The sequence below is a fragment of the Sparus aurata genome, chromosome 5 (genome assembly GCF_900880675.1).
Source record: "Sparus aurata chromosome 5, fSpaAur1.1, whole genome shotgun sequence".
Classification (NCBI taxonomy): domain Eukaryota; kingdom Metazoa; phylum Chordata; class Actinopteri; order Spariformes; family Sparidae; genus Sparus; species Sparus aurata.
The window spans coordinates 2,497,486-2,515,782 of NC_044191.1; the positions used below are offsets into that span (position 1 = coordinate 2,497,486).

Here is an 18,297-nt window from a genome sequence, read left to right on the forward strand (position 1 = left end):
GAACTTTACACTGTGTTTTAAGCGTCTTAACATGCTCCACATCTCACACCAAAAGTTATGCAACATCAGCAGACACCTTACAACACAGCACTGTAGCGTGTATGACTCAAAATGAATAAAAAAGTAGTTAAAACAGTGTGTTTGTGCAAGCAGCTACTTACCTGTTTGTTGACATCCGCGTCTTCCGGTAGCTAGACCAAACTAGCATATCCATCGAGTTTAAATCGACCGAAGTTCTCCTTTAAAGGACCCCCTCCTCCCAGAACTTATATCTGTACATCTATATACATACTATATATATACTATACATCTGTATACTGTTTCTATTGACAGCGCAGTGCAGTGCTCTATCTCTTGTTAAAAGTCAATCTAGCTCATCCAGCCGTCAATCTCTCTTTCTCTCGCTTCGGTAAACTTAAACGATTTTACAGTTAGATCGTCTACAAAATCCACAGCAAAAAATGAACAAAATAGATAGGAAAACTCTGAAAAGAAAAAAAAGGCAAAGATTATTAACATAGACTGTATAAGTGAGGCCCAGCCAAAATTACTGTGGCTCACCCAAAACTGAAATCATGGCGCTGTATCTGGTCGAGACACCATTAAACAACTACCAGTGCTCATGAAACTCTATCTGACATGACTCAGGCCCAAATGTTCGCAGACAAGGTAATGTTTGTAAAGATTTATTCATGTTGCGTTTAGTTTCATTTGCCAACTTCTTTCACTGTGACCTCTGGGTTTACAATATTGTTTGAAACATTTGGAATAATGTAACTACACAACTCCAAAAGTATATAACAAAGGTCTAGTAGTTTGTAGACATTTTAATGCAAAAATATTACATAGGGAGGGGGGGATATAATTATTTGTACTAGTTGACAGGATAAATTCAGCATTATGTATATTTCCAAGGAGGTGCAAAGTGCAAAGTTTCAGTGATGGTAGCTTAATCACAATCTAAAAAATGGCAAAGCCACTGGAAATATTCAGTAAATTAAAATATTTTTTAACTCAGAGCAGCAGTGAAATATATAGTGAATTTATCAAGACAACAGTTAAAGATGAAAGAAGTTTTGAAAGGATCAACAACAATCTAGAATGGCGTCTCACCAAAGTGTGATAAATATGGAAATTAGAAATAATGGCCCAGTCTTAATATGTTGGTTTGCTTTATTGCTCAAAGCAGGAGAATGGCACTATTCTTAAAGCACTAAAACCTGTGTTGCCATTGGAATCTGTTAGTAAACTGTTAACAAGCTGAGCCCAGGGCAGCAGTATCAACAGAGTTTTTGTCTTGTCTTACAGAATGTTTACCAGTTTCTTTCAGTAATTATTCTAAATCCTCAGTAATCTAGTGATACATGCTACTTCATGGCATAACAATAAATTGACAGCAGTACAGGTATTATAAGCACTCTTATCCAATAGCACATACATCAATCATAATTTACAGTAATACGTGATGAATTACATAAATAAACACATATTATTCTTAGAACAGGACATGTATAATGCAAAAGACAGTATCGGTGTTACTGAGGAAAATCAACATAACTCTCATCCACTTAAAGGTGTAGGATTTGGGAGGATCTATTGGAAATGGATTTTTATATTCATCATATCATGTTTTTTTTTTTTTACTGGTGCATAAGGGGGGAGAAGCAGGTCCTCTCAGCAGAATCTGGAGAGGGCCTTTAACATTTTTGCTGCCACCATAGGGGAGATTGAGGCGAGGGGTGTTTTGCTGGGTGCATTTTGCAACCTCACCGCTAGATGGCACTAAATCCAACACACTGGTCCTTGAAAGGGCATCCATCCAAAACCCTATTCAGCCATTTTAAAACACATGTTTCATTTGACCAACATCAAAAGTAGTGATTATTGCGAAAGTACAAAACACTGTTATTAAGAAAGTTTCTAGCTTTAGTTACGTTAATAACATATAGCATTTAACAACCCCACTGCCAATAAACAGACATTGAGGGTTGGGATTGTATATTAGATATTCAAATCCCATTTTGGATCAATGCTGTCCTGACAGAAAGCATTAATAGGGATAGTGTTGCTATCTGGATCAAGAACTTCTCAAACTCTCCAATGTTTGAATATATGTACGCATTAATAATCACCCATGGTCATGACACATATTTTGACATGGATATAAAGTTAGGAAGCATATGTTGATAGATGACACATATCATGGTACCATACTTAACATGAATCTTAAAACTTATTCTGACATTGATCATACAACCAAGTTAATGAAGAGGTTATTTTTATTAACTTTATCCTTTATCCATTCTATCATATCCCTGTGAGGACATTTGGTCTGCAGAGAGTTCTAATACTAAGAACACACACATAAAATGAGTTTCATCAAATGATGAAGCTGCATCTTTACAAGTAAACATACTATAATATTGAACATAGCTACTGTACCTCAGCAGAAGCTCAAGATGGAGCAATGTAAATGCCACTCTCTCCAAAACCCTTAACTTTTAAAGTAAGGTGATTTTTGTGGGATGAAGGTGGGGGACATTTGTCTTTAATAAAGAAAATATAAATAACATTACCAGCGATCCTCCAGAAGCAGAAACAACATAAATATTTCTCTCTTAACAAGAGTATTTATGCACGAGGATAAACTTCATTGACTGACAGAATCAGTTAGTATTTCATTACTTTACATTTTTAAGTAATGTTCTGTGTTCTTCTACACATCAAAAAGTCACACACACAGTTCAGATTTATACAGGAAAATAGTTTGCTCCTGATAAATTCTGAGATTTAGTTTAAAAATATTTAATTCAAAAGCTTGAAGTTTCATTCTGTTTCCTCTGGAGGGTTTCCTTTTAGTTTTGCTGCTTAAGTATGCCATAATATTGTTTAAAATGACCGAAAGCAGCCTCTCTTATGATAAAAGCACAGTGTACGCAGGTTGTGAACTTGCCTGTGTAGGTGAATCTGAGTCTGAATAATGCATTCTTTAAATAGCAGGAAAAAATACTGCAGCATTGACTTCTGATCAAAGATAGCAGTGCACCTGACCACACCTCATTTTAAGACCAACTCGCCAAGGGACGCACAGGTGGGTGCAAGTACATTTGCTATTTAGACAACGTGGGTGCTGGGTGTGAAAATGACAACTGTAAGATAGAGCCCCAGATCTTAAACAGATCAAAAAGTCTGTGCCATTGAAGTTGGTGTTTGGAGTTCTGGCCATTTTCCAGTGTTTCTGAGTTTGAACATTAGAAGCCAATATACTGTGACTTCTGCTTCAAGGATTTTGACAATCCTTTTCTAATCAGTCTTCTAGAAGTCATCTTACCTAATGAAAGTGCAGTACTAAATAGCTGGAGCTCAACCTTAAGGTTTTTAATGTAACCAAAATTTGCACGTCATTTCAAAACTAGCCAAAATCTTCTTTTTGAATGGATATTAATGCCCTTTATAGCAATTACTCTGTTTTAAGACACAGACCTTAATCGTGATATTCACTGTGCAAGTTCATTGGCTATAAGAGTATACAGAAACAACAATTTAGTGGCAAGGATAAAAAAAAAAAACAACTACCACTCTATTGCTACTTTAAGTGAGTCAAGTGAAGTCTTATATAGAAAATAGTCAGTAAAAGTGAGTAAATGAAATAGTAAATGAAGTGTGAAATAAATAAACTGTAAGTATATGAGTATTTATTTTTGTCTACTTCTCAAAGTCACTGCCACGGTTTTGTGGTATATTCTCCACCTGCAACCTACTGCATACAGCGTGACAGGATATAAGATATGGACACACACATGCAATACGTACACGCTAAAAGGGATGAGCTGCTCAAGAAAGAAAAGCTTGCGCTGTAATGCTGTAATGTTATGTAACATGCAAGGATAGATCTGCAGTTAACTTAAAAGATGATGAAAGATGAAGAGAACCTCCATCTTTCACACACATACATTGAGTTATGACATCCCTGACAGTCATAATGATCCACTAAAGGTAACTGTGTGGAGCATGAAGGCCTTGGATTCTGATCTACAGTGAGTACAAACAAGTATCTTAGTATCAAACGAGAAATTTAACCTGAGTTAAAACAACAGTCTGTACGAAATACTACTACATTTATCATAAATTTAAAAAAAATCTGTGTTAAATAGACAAATCACAATTTTAATAAGACTAATTAAATGTCTGTTTTCACATGACAGCATGGAGAGAGATGCTGAAAAAACTTTCAGATACTTCCATCCTTATAAGCCTCCATCTTAAAAGAGCGAATAGATTGGCTCAAGGCAAAAGAAAAGAAAACCTTTATCCCACTAAACTCGGAAAGGAGTTTTAGTTTTCTGGTCTCTGCCGTCACTCCTTTATCTAACATTCTCACTGAACTCAGGAATCCAATGCTAGTAAGCGTCTTCTGACACATTTAGGCTAGAATGATGATTCCCAAGCTTCTCCTCATTTTTCGTGTCCCTTCCTTTCTCCTTTCTCAGAGAGATAGGCAAAAAGTGTAAAATGAGTAAGGGAGAAAAAGTACACCGCTGGCTGAATCTACAGGGCCTCTCTGTCTCCTCAGAAGGGAAAAAACAACCCAACTGTGCTGCTACTCGAGCTCTACCAAAGAGCTGGTCCAGGAGCATCACAGGGACCCTTCAAACAATTGCCCTGTCACCATACAGTTGGCTTAGACGCGAGATACCAGTTGATAAGCTGACAAAGGTGGGCAAAGTCACAAGATGTTGTCGTAATCCAGCAGCTTCGAGTGCTGACGGCTTTTCCACAAGCGAAACAGGCGGAAGTCAAAGTACATCTCAATCATCTCTTTTCCTGTAACAAGAGGTAAACACAAAGGAAACAAGGTTAACATTACAATACTGTACACTGCAGGGACAACCTGATTCAGCCTGCATCACCCCGAGCAACTCTGGAATATTCTTATATACTGTTATTTTTAACTTACTTGTGTGCATTATAGGTTCATTACAAGGACCACATCAGTATTTTTTCTTGCGAGCCATTTACCACAACAGAAACAGGAAACATGCCTCAATTACATCACTTCCACGGGGACCGGTTACATTTGTTTTAAGGGTTGTTACAGTTCAATTTGAATTGGTAATCTGTGTTTTTAATTTCTGGTGTTTCACTCAAAGTTTTGATCTAAAATTACATGTCATCACATTTGCTGACCATACTATGATTATGGTAGGAACAGTATCTGGGTCATGGAGCTGCAGTCAATCAGTATGTTTACATGCACAGCTTAGTCAGATTACAGCCATAGTTCGACTCTGCTGCTCAATCAGACAACTGCAATTATCAGAGTATACATGCCAGTGAGAGAATCGGATTATTGGGCCGGAGCATGTCATACCCCGGTACGATATGTGGCGCTGTACCCATTTCAACTAGTGGTAACAGGGCCACCTCGGGCTGACCTCTTTACGTCACCAGCTGCCTCGGCATTCAAGAAAGATGGCGTACGAAGAGCGAGACGAAGCTACATGTTTGTACATTTCGTATATGGTGTACATGATAATTACACAAACTAGGTGCACAATGGCGCTCTTTCTTTCGGTGGTTTCGGAGGAAAGACGCCGCCGCCGCCGTCCGTCTACTTGCGGCTCACGGCCCCGGGGAAAAAATCTGAACGCAAAATCTGATCCGATCTGATGGAACGTATACATGCAGGAGTAATGCGACTATCAATCGAATAATCTGGGTGCTTTAATTCAACTATGAGAAATCCGATCCGGTCCGATTTTAGTCAGACTAAGGTGTATACATGCACCTTAAAAATCCATTCATAGTTAGACTAACACAGTAATTCGGTTTTCTTGAGTGTCATGTAAACGCACTGAATGACTGTCTGGCATGACGTCTTCTCTTTCCAGATTCATTGTGCTGATTTAATAAAAAGGACATACTTGGTAATTCGACATCCATTTTTCCAACATAAGTTACCTGCAGTAGGCACTGGTACTATTGCATTTCTACCAGCAAACTGTTTCACACCTAAAGTTGACTTTTTTTTTGCAATGTTTGTGCATCTATGAAGATGATCCTTTGTTTTTGCCATGTTCACGAAATGTTTCCCAGTGGATTAAACTGACTTTGATGACCCTACCACCATGTCAGAATATTTCAACTTCCATTGAATGGATTGCCATGAAATATATGTGAAGACATTTACTCAGGATGAATTGTGTAAAGGTTGACCGCTGACCAAAATTCTTTGGTTTAAAATAAATCAGATACCTGCAGATATAATGATCTTCCCTGTATTCCCTGTGGTAAGTGCTAATTAGCAGAAGCACGCTAACAAATGCTGAACATGGTAAACATACCATCAGTATGTCAGCACTGAGGATAAAAGCATAATCACTGTGCTTTTAGATGAAAGTAAAATAAAGACTGAAGCCATGAAGGACATCCCAGGTCATACTGTGTTGTGCTGGAAGCCACTCCTTCTTTAAGAGTCATTGCATGAGGAGAAACTTAACAAACTTTAGCTTAACAAAACCTATGGCAATTTTTAAATCCTCAGTGCCTCCTTGTAAATTCGACATTAAATACAATACATTAGTATGTTTCTGTCATTGTAAAAAGTGTCAGGTTGTCGTGGTGTGGTAGTAAGTGCCTGTCTGCTTTTTGTATTTTGTCTGAAATGCGTCATAACTCCCAACAGCTGTTTCAACACACTGTCTCAACTTACATCACCATTCACACCAAATGTATCAAAGAATATAACACATTGCAGGTAAACAGTAATTGATATTGGTAACTTCTGTTACCGTCTACAGGCTTGCATAGGCAACAAAGAGTGACAGATAAGGTCTCAATTTTCATGTAAAGAATCAGAGACACACAAGCTTTTTTTGAGATCTGTGTTGACATCTGTGCTGATTGACATAGAGGTGTACCTGATCCATGTGCAGGGTCATGAATGACCACAAAATGGCTGAAACACTGTTCATTTTAGCGATTGTGTAAGACTAAAAACACTAAACACACACATACTTCAGTGCTTTGACTACTTTCTCTGTCTCTATGATGTGCCATTGGCAAGAATGGATGCAAAACTCTTTCACGCAGTGCGTGTTGAGAGCATTGCCCTTTGGTTCTGGCCATTACTAATCATCTGCTATCAATGGAAGTTTGAATTGTTGCCATTAAGTCATGATTCAGGGCACCAACTGCATAGACTAAAGGAATGTAGAGTAGTAACCTAACACCTGCTGAAAATCTTGTTTTTGTTCATTTCTTGTGGTATAACTTCTCACCAAGCAGCAACCTCCAGGGCAGAGGAATTTTTAAATGATATTAAGGTTTATAGTTATGCATAATTAAGGGCATGGTCACCAGTGTTGTGCTTGAACGCGTTCAATGAACGATCGTTCATGAACTCGTTCATATTTTGGGCGAAAGTGAACTGAACGTACTGTATTCTGCCTGATGAACGTTATTGTGAACGCGTTCATTCTGGCGTTAGTGAACGGCGCGTTCTCACAGTTTAACTTCGTTCAAGACAGTGCCAGATTTCCATCGAGCCTTCCAGGCGAAAACCGGCTAAAACACACCGAGAACAGGCCTTAATGTGTAGCGGAAAAACACCCAATCTGGCTGTTGTGTATAAAAAAGGACACTGGACGAGAGGTTTGTGCAATTCGCTTTACTTTCAATCAAAACGAAACTTAACTATTTCAGACAGAAACAGCTGCATATCAAACATTCAGTGAAGCATTACCAAACGAACACAGATGAATTTGTCCTGAATGGACACAACACTGGCAACACCAGCCACCACAGAGTCGCTCCGCGCATGTGTCATCAATGTGCTAAGCATGGAGGCAAAAACAAATGAAGGCTTCACATCTGTTTTTTTATTGTGATATATCTAAAAAGTTTTGGAGTGATGTTGAATCTCATTTTTTTTGATGCTGCTAACTCTGTCCATTCTCTTACCCTTAAACATGTTATTTGCTGTTAACCCAGAAGATAATGCTCTTGAACACACAATGAACTTTGTTATCCTATGCAAAATGTTTTATTCACAAACAAAAATTTGCAAAATCACTACCTAAATTTGCTCCTTTTCTGCTGGAACTGAGCTCTTTGCTTAAATCTCTGATTTTGTTAAATAACAAGAAAAGTAATACCTTACTGAGTCATTTTGAAAAGTTTTTCCCTGAAGCCACTGTCTGAACTATCTATTTATTTATTATTTCATTTTTCCCTTTTTTCTTCTTCTTCTTTTTTAAAATTATTTATTTAGTTACTTATTTATGTATTCTATTTTTAATTTGAACTCTATCCTGTACCGCAAACCTGAAACGGCACATTGAACTAAAGCACCCGGCGAGCCTTTCAAGGTATGTGCAAGTGAATAAAAAATCAAAAGACATGGCAACGGCGAGCCAAAATAGATCCTCTACCACCCAAATTGCATTAACGGAGTACAGTAGTGGCTCCATTGTCTTCATCTCCCAGCCGCAGCTGGACAACCTGGTTTTGCAGTATATTGTGGGAGAGCTGCAGTTTCAGTGTTAAAACTGATAGAATAATAGCCGTCTGTGGTTCTATATGGGCTGTGGCAATAAGTTTGAAAAATAATAGCTTGCATCAACATATTGAAAAAAAAAGAACTAGTTCATTTTTGGAACTGTGAACTTAGTTCAAAATTTTGAATTATGAACTATGAACTGAACTAGTTCATTTTAAAATTTGTGAACTGAACTTTGAACTAGTTCATGTAGAGAGTGAACTTTCCCAACACTGATGGTCACTTTGCGTGACAGTTAACTAATCCCAGTCAATGATCTTGACCTATCTGCCATGTTTGTGGTGTTTTTGGTGCCTTTTGGAGAATTTTTAATTCAAATATTGGACCAACAATATGGCTGCTGTGCAGTAAACAGGCCAAAGTGGGAAGACACTGGTGTTTTGGATGAACAAGCAACTCTGTTAATGTTAACTGGCGGACAGCTGCTAGAGTTGGTGAGCTCTGGAAGATACAGCTGAGGGCAGAGCCCAGAGCTTCTGGAGGAATGAACACACTGAGTCGAGGAGAGCACAGATTTTGTTTTTCAAACTTTTGTTTGAAAATACTACCTCTGGTGGTGTTCACTACTGTGCAGGAACTCTCTCTTATTTGATTACTGAATGGAGGGGAAATGTACCTACTTCACAAATGTATGGAGAAGAGAAAGAAAAGACACTGCAGAATAGCAGGAAGAAACAGAGTGCAAGTGGGTGCTTAATTTGGTCAGATTTATCACAATCACGCACACACACCTTCAGTGCTGGGTGTTGCTCGCTACCTTACAGCAAGTGAACAGTGAAGTAGATATCTTGTTGGCCTTAGCTCGCTTGGTAGCTTCCAGCTGGGTGGGCTTGTTTAACTAGGCTCATCTCAAACCCACGCACCCCCCATTTTGTTAATTTTTTGATTAGGCGTTGTCAGACACTGCCATAATGATGACATGTACCACTCACAATGTGCTACATGTTGGCTCTTCAGAAACATATGAGTGTTGTCACTGTGGCTCTGTCAACTGTTTTATATCCAATGCTTATCACCTTGATGCAGTGATCCAGCTGACAAAATTGTTGGGGTGTGTTGACAGGTGCAACAAAGCACACTTCTGACCCCACTTTACCACAGCTATCCATGATGTTGGGTTTGGTTAGACGTTAAAAAAACGTTCTACTATGAAGGTGCATTTAGCCTATTGAATTACTACTCACTTTTCTAATGGCAATATACAGTATCTGTACTTAGCTATTCAAATTGCTCGAAAGCAATATGCACTATGAAAGATGACCTTCTAGCAAATTGCATTGAAAAAACTGAAATGCAGAGGAGGCGGAAAGTATTGTATAAACACCTCAGCATAAGGCACTACGTTTTAGGGCTTATCTCTGACATGTTGATCTCACTTTGATGACATTTGTTCTTGTGTCTCTGCATTCAGTCCAGTCATAATAAAGTACATTGAGTGCTGCATGCTTCTTCACAGCATTACAGGTTGTACATATGGAGGGAAAAAAAAGAAAGATGCTGACAAAGCAGCGTGTGGTGGAACAAGAGAGGCTCGGAAAATACATAGAGGCAATAATGACATCGTAAGGAAAATAATTAGCATTGCATGAGCAGACGTCAGGAAAATGATTGATGAGGGATGCAGTGAGAGCTCAAAGGAGTTCACGCCTGTGTGTTCGTTCATACTTCCTTACTGGCAACGATTAATGCTCGCTATTAACATTCAGTGGGTGTACAGCTGGGGTACTATATCGATACGTTGACTGACTGTATGTATCTTTTTTGTGTCAGAGGTGGAATAGACATCAATATAAAGGCAGCAAAGAACATAACGTGTTCGAGTTTGTAACTATTTGCAAATGTGTGTACAATATAAGATTACTCTCACCTTGGGCAGACAGCTCTAGAGGGGACTTGAATTCGACTGAGGAGGGTCGCATCAGCTTCTTCAGAGTCTGAATCAGCTGGAGGCAAAGAAGGAGAAAGAGACAGAGAGGAATAGTTAGAGAGAACAAATGCTTCATTCCGGATGCCAACAGGGAGTTTTACACACAAACAAACCAGTGATGATGCAGAGATATGACTGTATGCAGTGAGCATGAGGAAGAAGCCCTGCAGCACTTTTCATGTACGTGAAAAGGTCAATATGCCAGTTCTAAGTGAAAGACACTTCAGGGTCTGTTTTCTCTCCATATAGACACTGTCTGAGTGGATCTATGGTGGGCTAAAGGCCTGGCAATGCAAGGTCACATTCTGGTAGGTAGAAGAGGAACATCCCTTATCTCACGTACCTACCTCTAAAAGCAGACATAGACCTTTGTGCCCTAAATTATTTATGATCCCAGGATCAAACTAAAATAACTTATAAAAACTTGTTTTTTAAGAAATGAAAAGTGTTCTTTAAAAGGTGTAGGTATACAGTCACGTAAGCCTCTCTGGAAATAGAGACTTTCATTTTTAAGCCATTCTCAGACATGGAATCCTAACACTGCTGACTTCATCCATCTGTGACGGCTTGCTGTCATTCAGACAAAATCCAAAATCCTGTTATTTTTCATATTTTGTAGTTATAGAAAGATGTAGTAGGCAGGCATAGAAAAATTATTTTCTTCAATCAACACTTGAGTCTGATCACTAGAAGTGAGTGGAAGTGTCAGGATGTCAGCCTTTGGGGAGTGGATGTGTAGCCTCCGGCAGGGTGTGAGGTCAGAACTCTATATAAACATAGCAACCAGATTACAGCGCTGTCTCCGTCCCTCCTCTAGGCCTGTCATGAAGCTACAGGTCTGTTTGTCTGTCTGACTGAGGGCGGGCTAAGCTACACACACACAGGGAGATGCCAACTCGGACAGGATGTAGCCTGTGCTTCAGCTGCATTCTGTGGAGGGTTTTACGCCTCACTTCCACTCCAAGCTCTCTGGTAAAGAGTTGCACCTAATGTGCTTGTTTAGTTGGAGAGAATACCATAGCACTGAGTGGGTGATCAACAATGACCTCTTGCCACACACTTCTAACAAAAAGACATTGGGCCTCATTCACCAATATCTTCTTAAGAATCTTCTTAGAATCTTTCTTAAGTTGTTCTTAAGAGGTTCCTTAAGAAAACCCTACGTCAGATTCACCAACTCGTTCGTAAGCCTCAGAATTGTTCACAGCTGTGTTCTTACATTGATGAAAGCCGCAGGAGCAATATATATGCCATTGTTTTGCGGGCGTTGGATGGAGAAATGCCACGTAATAAATATGGTGTGGGGGTGTTACTAATTGATGGCATGTTTCCAATTTACTTGATTTATCTTAAATCATTGGCACATTTAATTTATTTTAGAATTTAAATTCTTTGTAAATTACCAAAAATATGAAATGAATAAATAAATGAATAAATATGACAGAATTATCACTGTAATATTGCATTTTATTGAACTACACAAGAGAAGAAAACACAACCACGCCAACATTTCGGCACTGAAATGTGCGTAAGAGTACTCCTGAGTGTTCGTAGGATTTGTTCTTGCCTAAGAATAAATCCTAGATAAGAAAACATTTATGAATGCCACAATCTTCGTAAAATCTTCGTAAGTGGGACTTAAGAACAAATTTGTTCGTAAGAACGGTTCATGAATGAGGCCCAATGTTACTTTACTCCAGAGATTTACTTATGGAAATTTCTTTTCTCATGTATGACATCAGCTGTGAAAGATGGCTGGTAAGAGTGCTATAAGGAGTGGTGCTGCGTGGTGTGGAGCGGAGCATCACCTGAAGGTCGCTCAGTCAGTCAGTCTATAAATAGTGACTCTCCAGCTGAGCTTGCAGGAGTGCACATAGGCAGCGAGAAAATTGTTAAATGCAGCGAATCAGCCCTCCCCTGTTCAACCCCCTCCTCATGTGACTCATACTGAATCACTGTGGAGAAGATGCAAAATGTCACAGTGACTGTCAGAGTGCACTGCAGGGTCCATCATACCTATTAGGTACAGGCCAAAGGCACAAGTGTCTATTGAATCTTGTAAATGCATTGTGTGTCTGAAACATGAAAATAGCATTTTGATTAATTTCTGCTTGTGTCAGACTTTTAAAAGCTTGCAACCAGTTATGACACATGCTTAAGTTATACCCACAGGGTACACGCAGTTATGACTCGGAGTCGCATATCACCAATTTTACGCATTGTAACATAACATTTTTTTTTTAACTCAACTTTTTTCTACCTTTTTTTTCATCTAAATGTATTACATTTCTGTATCTCTGTCTCTCTCTCACATTCACTCTCTATATTGGAACCTAGGGACAAATGACATCACATTCATAGCAGTGTTCATGGTTTATGTATGATTGTGGGACTGATGGTACCTTGCTTCAACACGTTATGGACAGTACATGCTTATGGAGAACAAAGTTTCTTTTTCTTAAACACAAATTATGTTTTGAAATATTGTGTTTACAGTAGCATGCCCTGGTGGTTTCGAGGTTTAACAGGCTATGAACATATTTCAGCGTCTTCACTGAAGTCTTGTGCAGCTCATAGTGCAAAAAGGGTTTTGATACAACTTGTTGAGCTAGGAGAGTATTTTCAGTGATAAACAGAGATTAAATTGGGCCGGAGCCCTCCGGAGCTCAGCTCCGCCTCCTCACCTCGTCAGTACAGCCAGCAGGAGCTGAGCTCCCTCTGCTTCAGTGTTTCATTGTAATCATGGGTGTAACTACCATTATATGACTTTTTAAAATCATTCATTTGGATCCCCATCAATACATCAGCCTGTTCACTCAGCGCTGTTTTCAGAGCGCTGTGTCAGAGCTTCATTACTGAATCCGTTCCACTCGTTTATTGAGATAAAACCTGAACCAATGAAATTCCGTGTTTTCACTGCTACCGGCATCTTCTCGCATACCGCGCAAGTGCACGCACGCACACACACGGTGCTGCTGACGCACAGAAGGTGGGTGAAGTAACTGTCACAGCAAAATGTTAACTTTGTTAATTTACTGAAACTAAATGTCTGTATTTTTCACCTTTTAGTTTCTGTGATAAAGTCTCTACATAGCTAATGCTACGTTAGCAAATTGTGAAAAGATGAGGAGGGCGAGTAGTTTTCATTTGATTAACCGCCATCCTCATTAGCTAAACGTAGACGAGCTAATGCTAAGTTAGCGTTTCCCATTAATCAAGTCATTCCGCCACAGTCTCTCACAGAAAAAAAAAAAAACGTTACATCGCGACCCCCCACCGCCGCCACCGCTGATGATAAAATATGTGTTACACTGATGGTGCAAGGTAAAAAAAAAAATATTTTGAGAGATAATGGCTGCTGAGTGAAGAAGGGCTCCCCCTCCTTACAAAAGACAATTTAACCACTGGTGATAAGTACCATAAATACTAACCCCGAAGCATGAATTATCAACTGATTTTTGCCTTCTTTTGAACAACTTTCTCCCTTCTCATTATTACATGTTCTGCACTAATTTATGGCATCAATGGGATAAAGATCTTGGTTATCCAAAATAATCCAACAGTAGTACTCCACATGCCACTGGCACACTCCAAGTATTTCTCTGACAAACTTCTAGTTAGGTCATCTTGTTGTGTCCTCTTCTTATGCAGTGGTTTAATGGCACTGACTGGAATATTTTTGTCACCAGTTATTTATATTAATGTGCTCAGCTGCTAATAGTCTAGTTAGTTAGTTTTTCAACATGTTTCACCTTAGCTGTGTAGCTTCATGTTAGTCATTTGCTAATAACCTGCATGTTAATTTGTTTTTGTGTGTTGTAAATTCTCTTTTTATGTTCAATTTGCAGTCTTTCTCTATTTACACGTTTTCTGTATTTGTTTTGTTGTTCTGTATGTATTGTGAACGCAGTTAAGATGTTTTTTATAGGAATAGAAGACATGAATTTCCATGTGTCTTCCTCAGCTCCTTTGAGTTCTGAACTGCCAAAAACCAATGAGTTATGCAATATACATTATGCAGAAACATTCTGCATCCTACTTCAGATGGGGCAGCTCTCTTATCTACAAATCTGACCGAGTTTGTTAGTCATCCAAAACCTACAACCCGGAGTTGAGACCAGCAGACCACCAGAGCCCTACACACTCCTGTGCATTTCCTTCAGAGCAGTTACCCACCTAAAACCCCACTGAAACTGTGTCTGTCCCCAGACCACATGAATCAGTTAGAAAGAGAGGAGTTTCACATAGAAACTTGATAAAAATCAACACTACAACTGTTACAAAAAAATAGGAACATTAAATGTGGACTCTTAAACATCAAAGATTTCTATCACTCAAAACTCTTTTAGTAAATGATATAATATCAGATCATAATATTGATTTATTCTGTCTCGCTGAAACCTGTCTGTGTAATGAAGAATATGTCAGCCTTGATGAATCCACTCCTCCCAGTCACAGTAATAATCCTATTCCCTGAGACACTGGCCGAGGAGGTGGAGTTGCAGCCATATTTGACTCAAGCCTATTACTCAATCATAAACCTAAACTTTATAACTCTAATTTTATTCTGAATTCTTATCTGAATTCTCAGAGTTTTAATCAAAGCCAATCCTTATATATATATAAGTATATATATAAATATATATATATATATATATATATATATATAGATATATATATAGATATATAGATATATACACACACACATATACACACACACATACATACATACATACATCTAAACCATCAACATGTCTGTTCGACCCAATCTCAACTAAACTGCTTGACGAAGTTATACCTCTAGTTAGCACTTCTATACTAGACATGATCAATCTGTCCCTATTAACAGTATATCTACCACTGTCCTTTAAAGTAGCTGTAATTAAACAGCTCCTTTAAAAGCTGAGACTTGATCTAGACGTTTTAGCCAACTATAGGCCCATATACAACCTTCCCTTTTTCTCTAACATCCTTGAGAAAACAGTTGCCACTCAGCTATTTGACTTTTGACTTAATAATAGTTTATATGAGAATTTCCTAGAGTGCATCATTGGACCGAAACAAATCGCATCTTATGAGGGTCTTGTCTCTGTGTTAGTCTTGTTAGATCTTTTGCAGATTTTGACACTATTGACCATCACATCATATAACAAAGGCTGGAACATTTAATTGTCATTAAAGGAACTGCAGCAGGCTAGTTTAAGTCCTATTCATCAGAGCGATCTCTGTTTGTACAAGTTAACAATGAATCCTCTTTGAATAACAAAGGTAGTTACGGAGTTCCACAAGGTTCTATTCTCTGATGAATACTATTTACTCTACATATCCTTTATTTTGTGAAATTGTCATTGTTATGCAGATGATACACATTGATACTTATCCATTAAGTTAGATGACACTAATCAGTTAGCAAAACTTATGGCATGTATTAAGGACATGAAAACCTGGATGACCTTCAATTTTCTGCTACGTACAGTAGGCTTACAGCTATGAATCACTGGCTAGCGCATGACTGTAGGGAGCAGGGATACATGTTTGTGGATAACTAGCCCTCTATTTGGGGATGCCCTGACCTGGAGTTATTCTACTGGAGTTGGCGCTGCTGTTTTGTGTAGCAATACAGACAGGTATTTGAAGCAGGTTTAACACTAGGGATGTAACACTCTGTAGGTTGCAGATGACTAGAGAGCCTGCTAGTGATTCAGTTAGATCTCGTATGGAGTCCACTAGCCCAGTAAATATTTCTCAGTCTCATCATTCTGCCCTATATGCCTGATATAGGGCAGAATGGTGAGACTGATATCTTAATTTAGAACATTGAGACTGTCACCTTCCCTCGCCACTCTCTCACTGAATCATCCTCTAAATGTGGAAATCACAATAATCTAATTTGGATCTCCTCCTCTGACGGTGGGAAATGTCTCAGCAAGCACCTTACACAGTCTTACATGATACAATACCAAAGCTAGTGACTACTGCATCCTGTCATCCCTACCTGCATAGGCAGTGGAAACATACTGCTACTAAAAGGTACCTTGTTCCATTCCTAAATTATCATGAGCTCCATTGAATGGCCTGTCACTGGGAACTGCAGCTCTAATGATCTTAAAACCCTCAGACGTGTCTTCATTAATAATAGATCACTGTCAACCAAAGCCTTACTGATTGACCATTTGATTACTGAGAATAAGATGGAAATGATTGGCTTATGTGAAACATGTCTGAAACTTATACTTTCCGCCATTAAATGAAGCCTCTCCTCCTGACTATAACTACGCCCGTGTTGCTCGGGCCTCTAAACAGGGGAGAGGTGTTGCTTAAATCTACAAATCTATTTTCAGTTCAACCACCAACAAGGATTATTAAATTTACATCTTTTGAGGCTCTGGTTTTTAAACCATCGACATCATGTAGCAACGCCCTCACCAATGGAACAGGCTTTCACCTGGTGGTAATCTACAGACCTCCAGGGCCTTACTCCCATTTCTCAGAAGAATTTGGTGAAATCTTCTGACTCGTTCGGATAAGATCCTAATTATTGGAGATTTTAATATCCACTTAAAAAAGCCTTCAGGGACTACTTGATATTTCTGTCTTCATTCCGGCTTGTTCATGAACCTACTCATTCCAGTGGTAACCCTCTGTACTTGATCCTTTTCCATGGATTAGATTCTGTCAGCCCTGAGTGTCACTTCTGTCTCTTCTGCAGAATTCGGACCACTTTCTTATTACATTTGAAGCATCATTAGCCTAACCTTGTACTAGCGAAACAAATGTTTTTACTTCTCATCATATCAGCTCAGCAATCACAGCGACGCTCAGTGATAAATTGCCTGGGGTCTTGGCTCCTTTTTTGACTGTGACAAAACCTGTGGAAAAATTCACTAATGAAGTTAACTCTGTAGGTTCTCTCCTTGATTCTGTGGCACCTGTCTCTACGAAGACAAGATGACCAAAGAAATCTAATCCCTGGTTTAATGATGAAACCTGAGATCTCAAGCAGGCCTGCAGGAAAATGGAATGTGCATGGCGAAAATCTAAATTTGACACTTTCTATCTTGCATGGCGTGATAGTGTAAGCGTGCTCTTAATACTGCTAGAACAGCACATTCAAAAAACAATAATAAACACAGACACTGTGGCTAAACTTACTCACACAGTATGTGAACTGTGCACCCTTTAATGCAAATTATTTCTCAGATTTCTTTTGCAATAAATTGGTGAGATTAGAATCCAAATCAACTCTTCATCTCTGGTTTCCTCTGCATAGTTTATTATAAAACATCCTCCAGCTGACTCTCAGTCTCAGCTCTTAACACTTCTTCTCTAAAGTCTTGGAAAGACTTGTGTCCCAGTAACTTTCAGGATGCCTACGTCATAGAAATCTTCTGGAACCATTTCAATCAGCTTTCAGAGCTAGTAAAGTGATTAATGACATTCTACTTACTTTGGACTCAAACTCTATCTCGGTGCTTCTGTTACTGGATCTCAGCACAGCATCTGATGCCATAGATCATGGCATATAGTCAGACCGACTTGAAAGTCAATTTGGCATCTCTGGCCTGGCTCTCGCTCGGCTACAGTCTTACCTATCCGAAAGAACACTATGTGTTTCTTACAACAATACTACATCAGTATTTACTGATGTGAAGTATGGAGGTCCCCAGGGCTCTGTTCTTGGCACCTTGCTCTTCTCTTTTTATATTTTAACTGTTTGCCAAATCATATGGTGTTATGAAAGACATTTCCACTGCTATGCGGACGACACTGACGATGATGTATCTCAAATCACTGAATCCTGCTTGTATAC

At 38.9% G+C, this 18,297-nt stretch overlaps 1 protein-coding gene across 5 annotated transcripts in view; it reads right to left on the reverse strand.

Annotated features, from left to right (window-relative positions):
• Nucleotides 1-673: 673 nt before the first annotated feature.
• Nucleotides 674-18,297, reverse strand: part of nsmfb (NMDA receptor synaptonuclear signaling and neuronal migration factor b) — a 72,151-nt gene continuing 54,527 nt past the window's right edge. For all 5 annotated transcript variants that reach the window (XM_030418105.1, XM_030418102.1, XM_030418106.1 and 2 more), the window contains 2 exons: nt 10,428-10,503; nt 674-4,824 (listed from right to left, as the gene is read on the reverse strand). In XM_030418105.1, the coding sequence (XP_030273965.1) occupies nt 4,727-4,824; nt 10,428-10,503 (174 nt within the window). In that variant the 3' untranslated portion in view covers nt 674-4,726. The remainder of the gene's footprint in view (nt 4,825-10,427; nt 10,504-18,297) is intronic.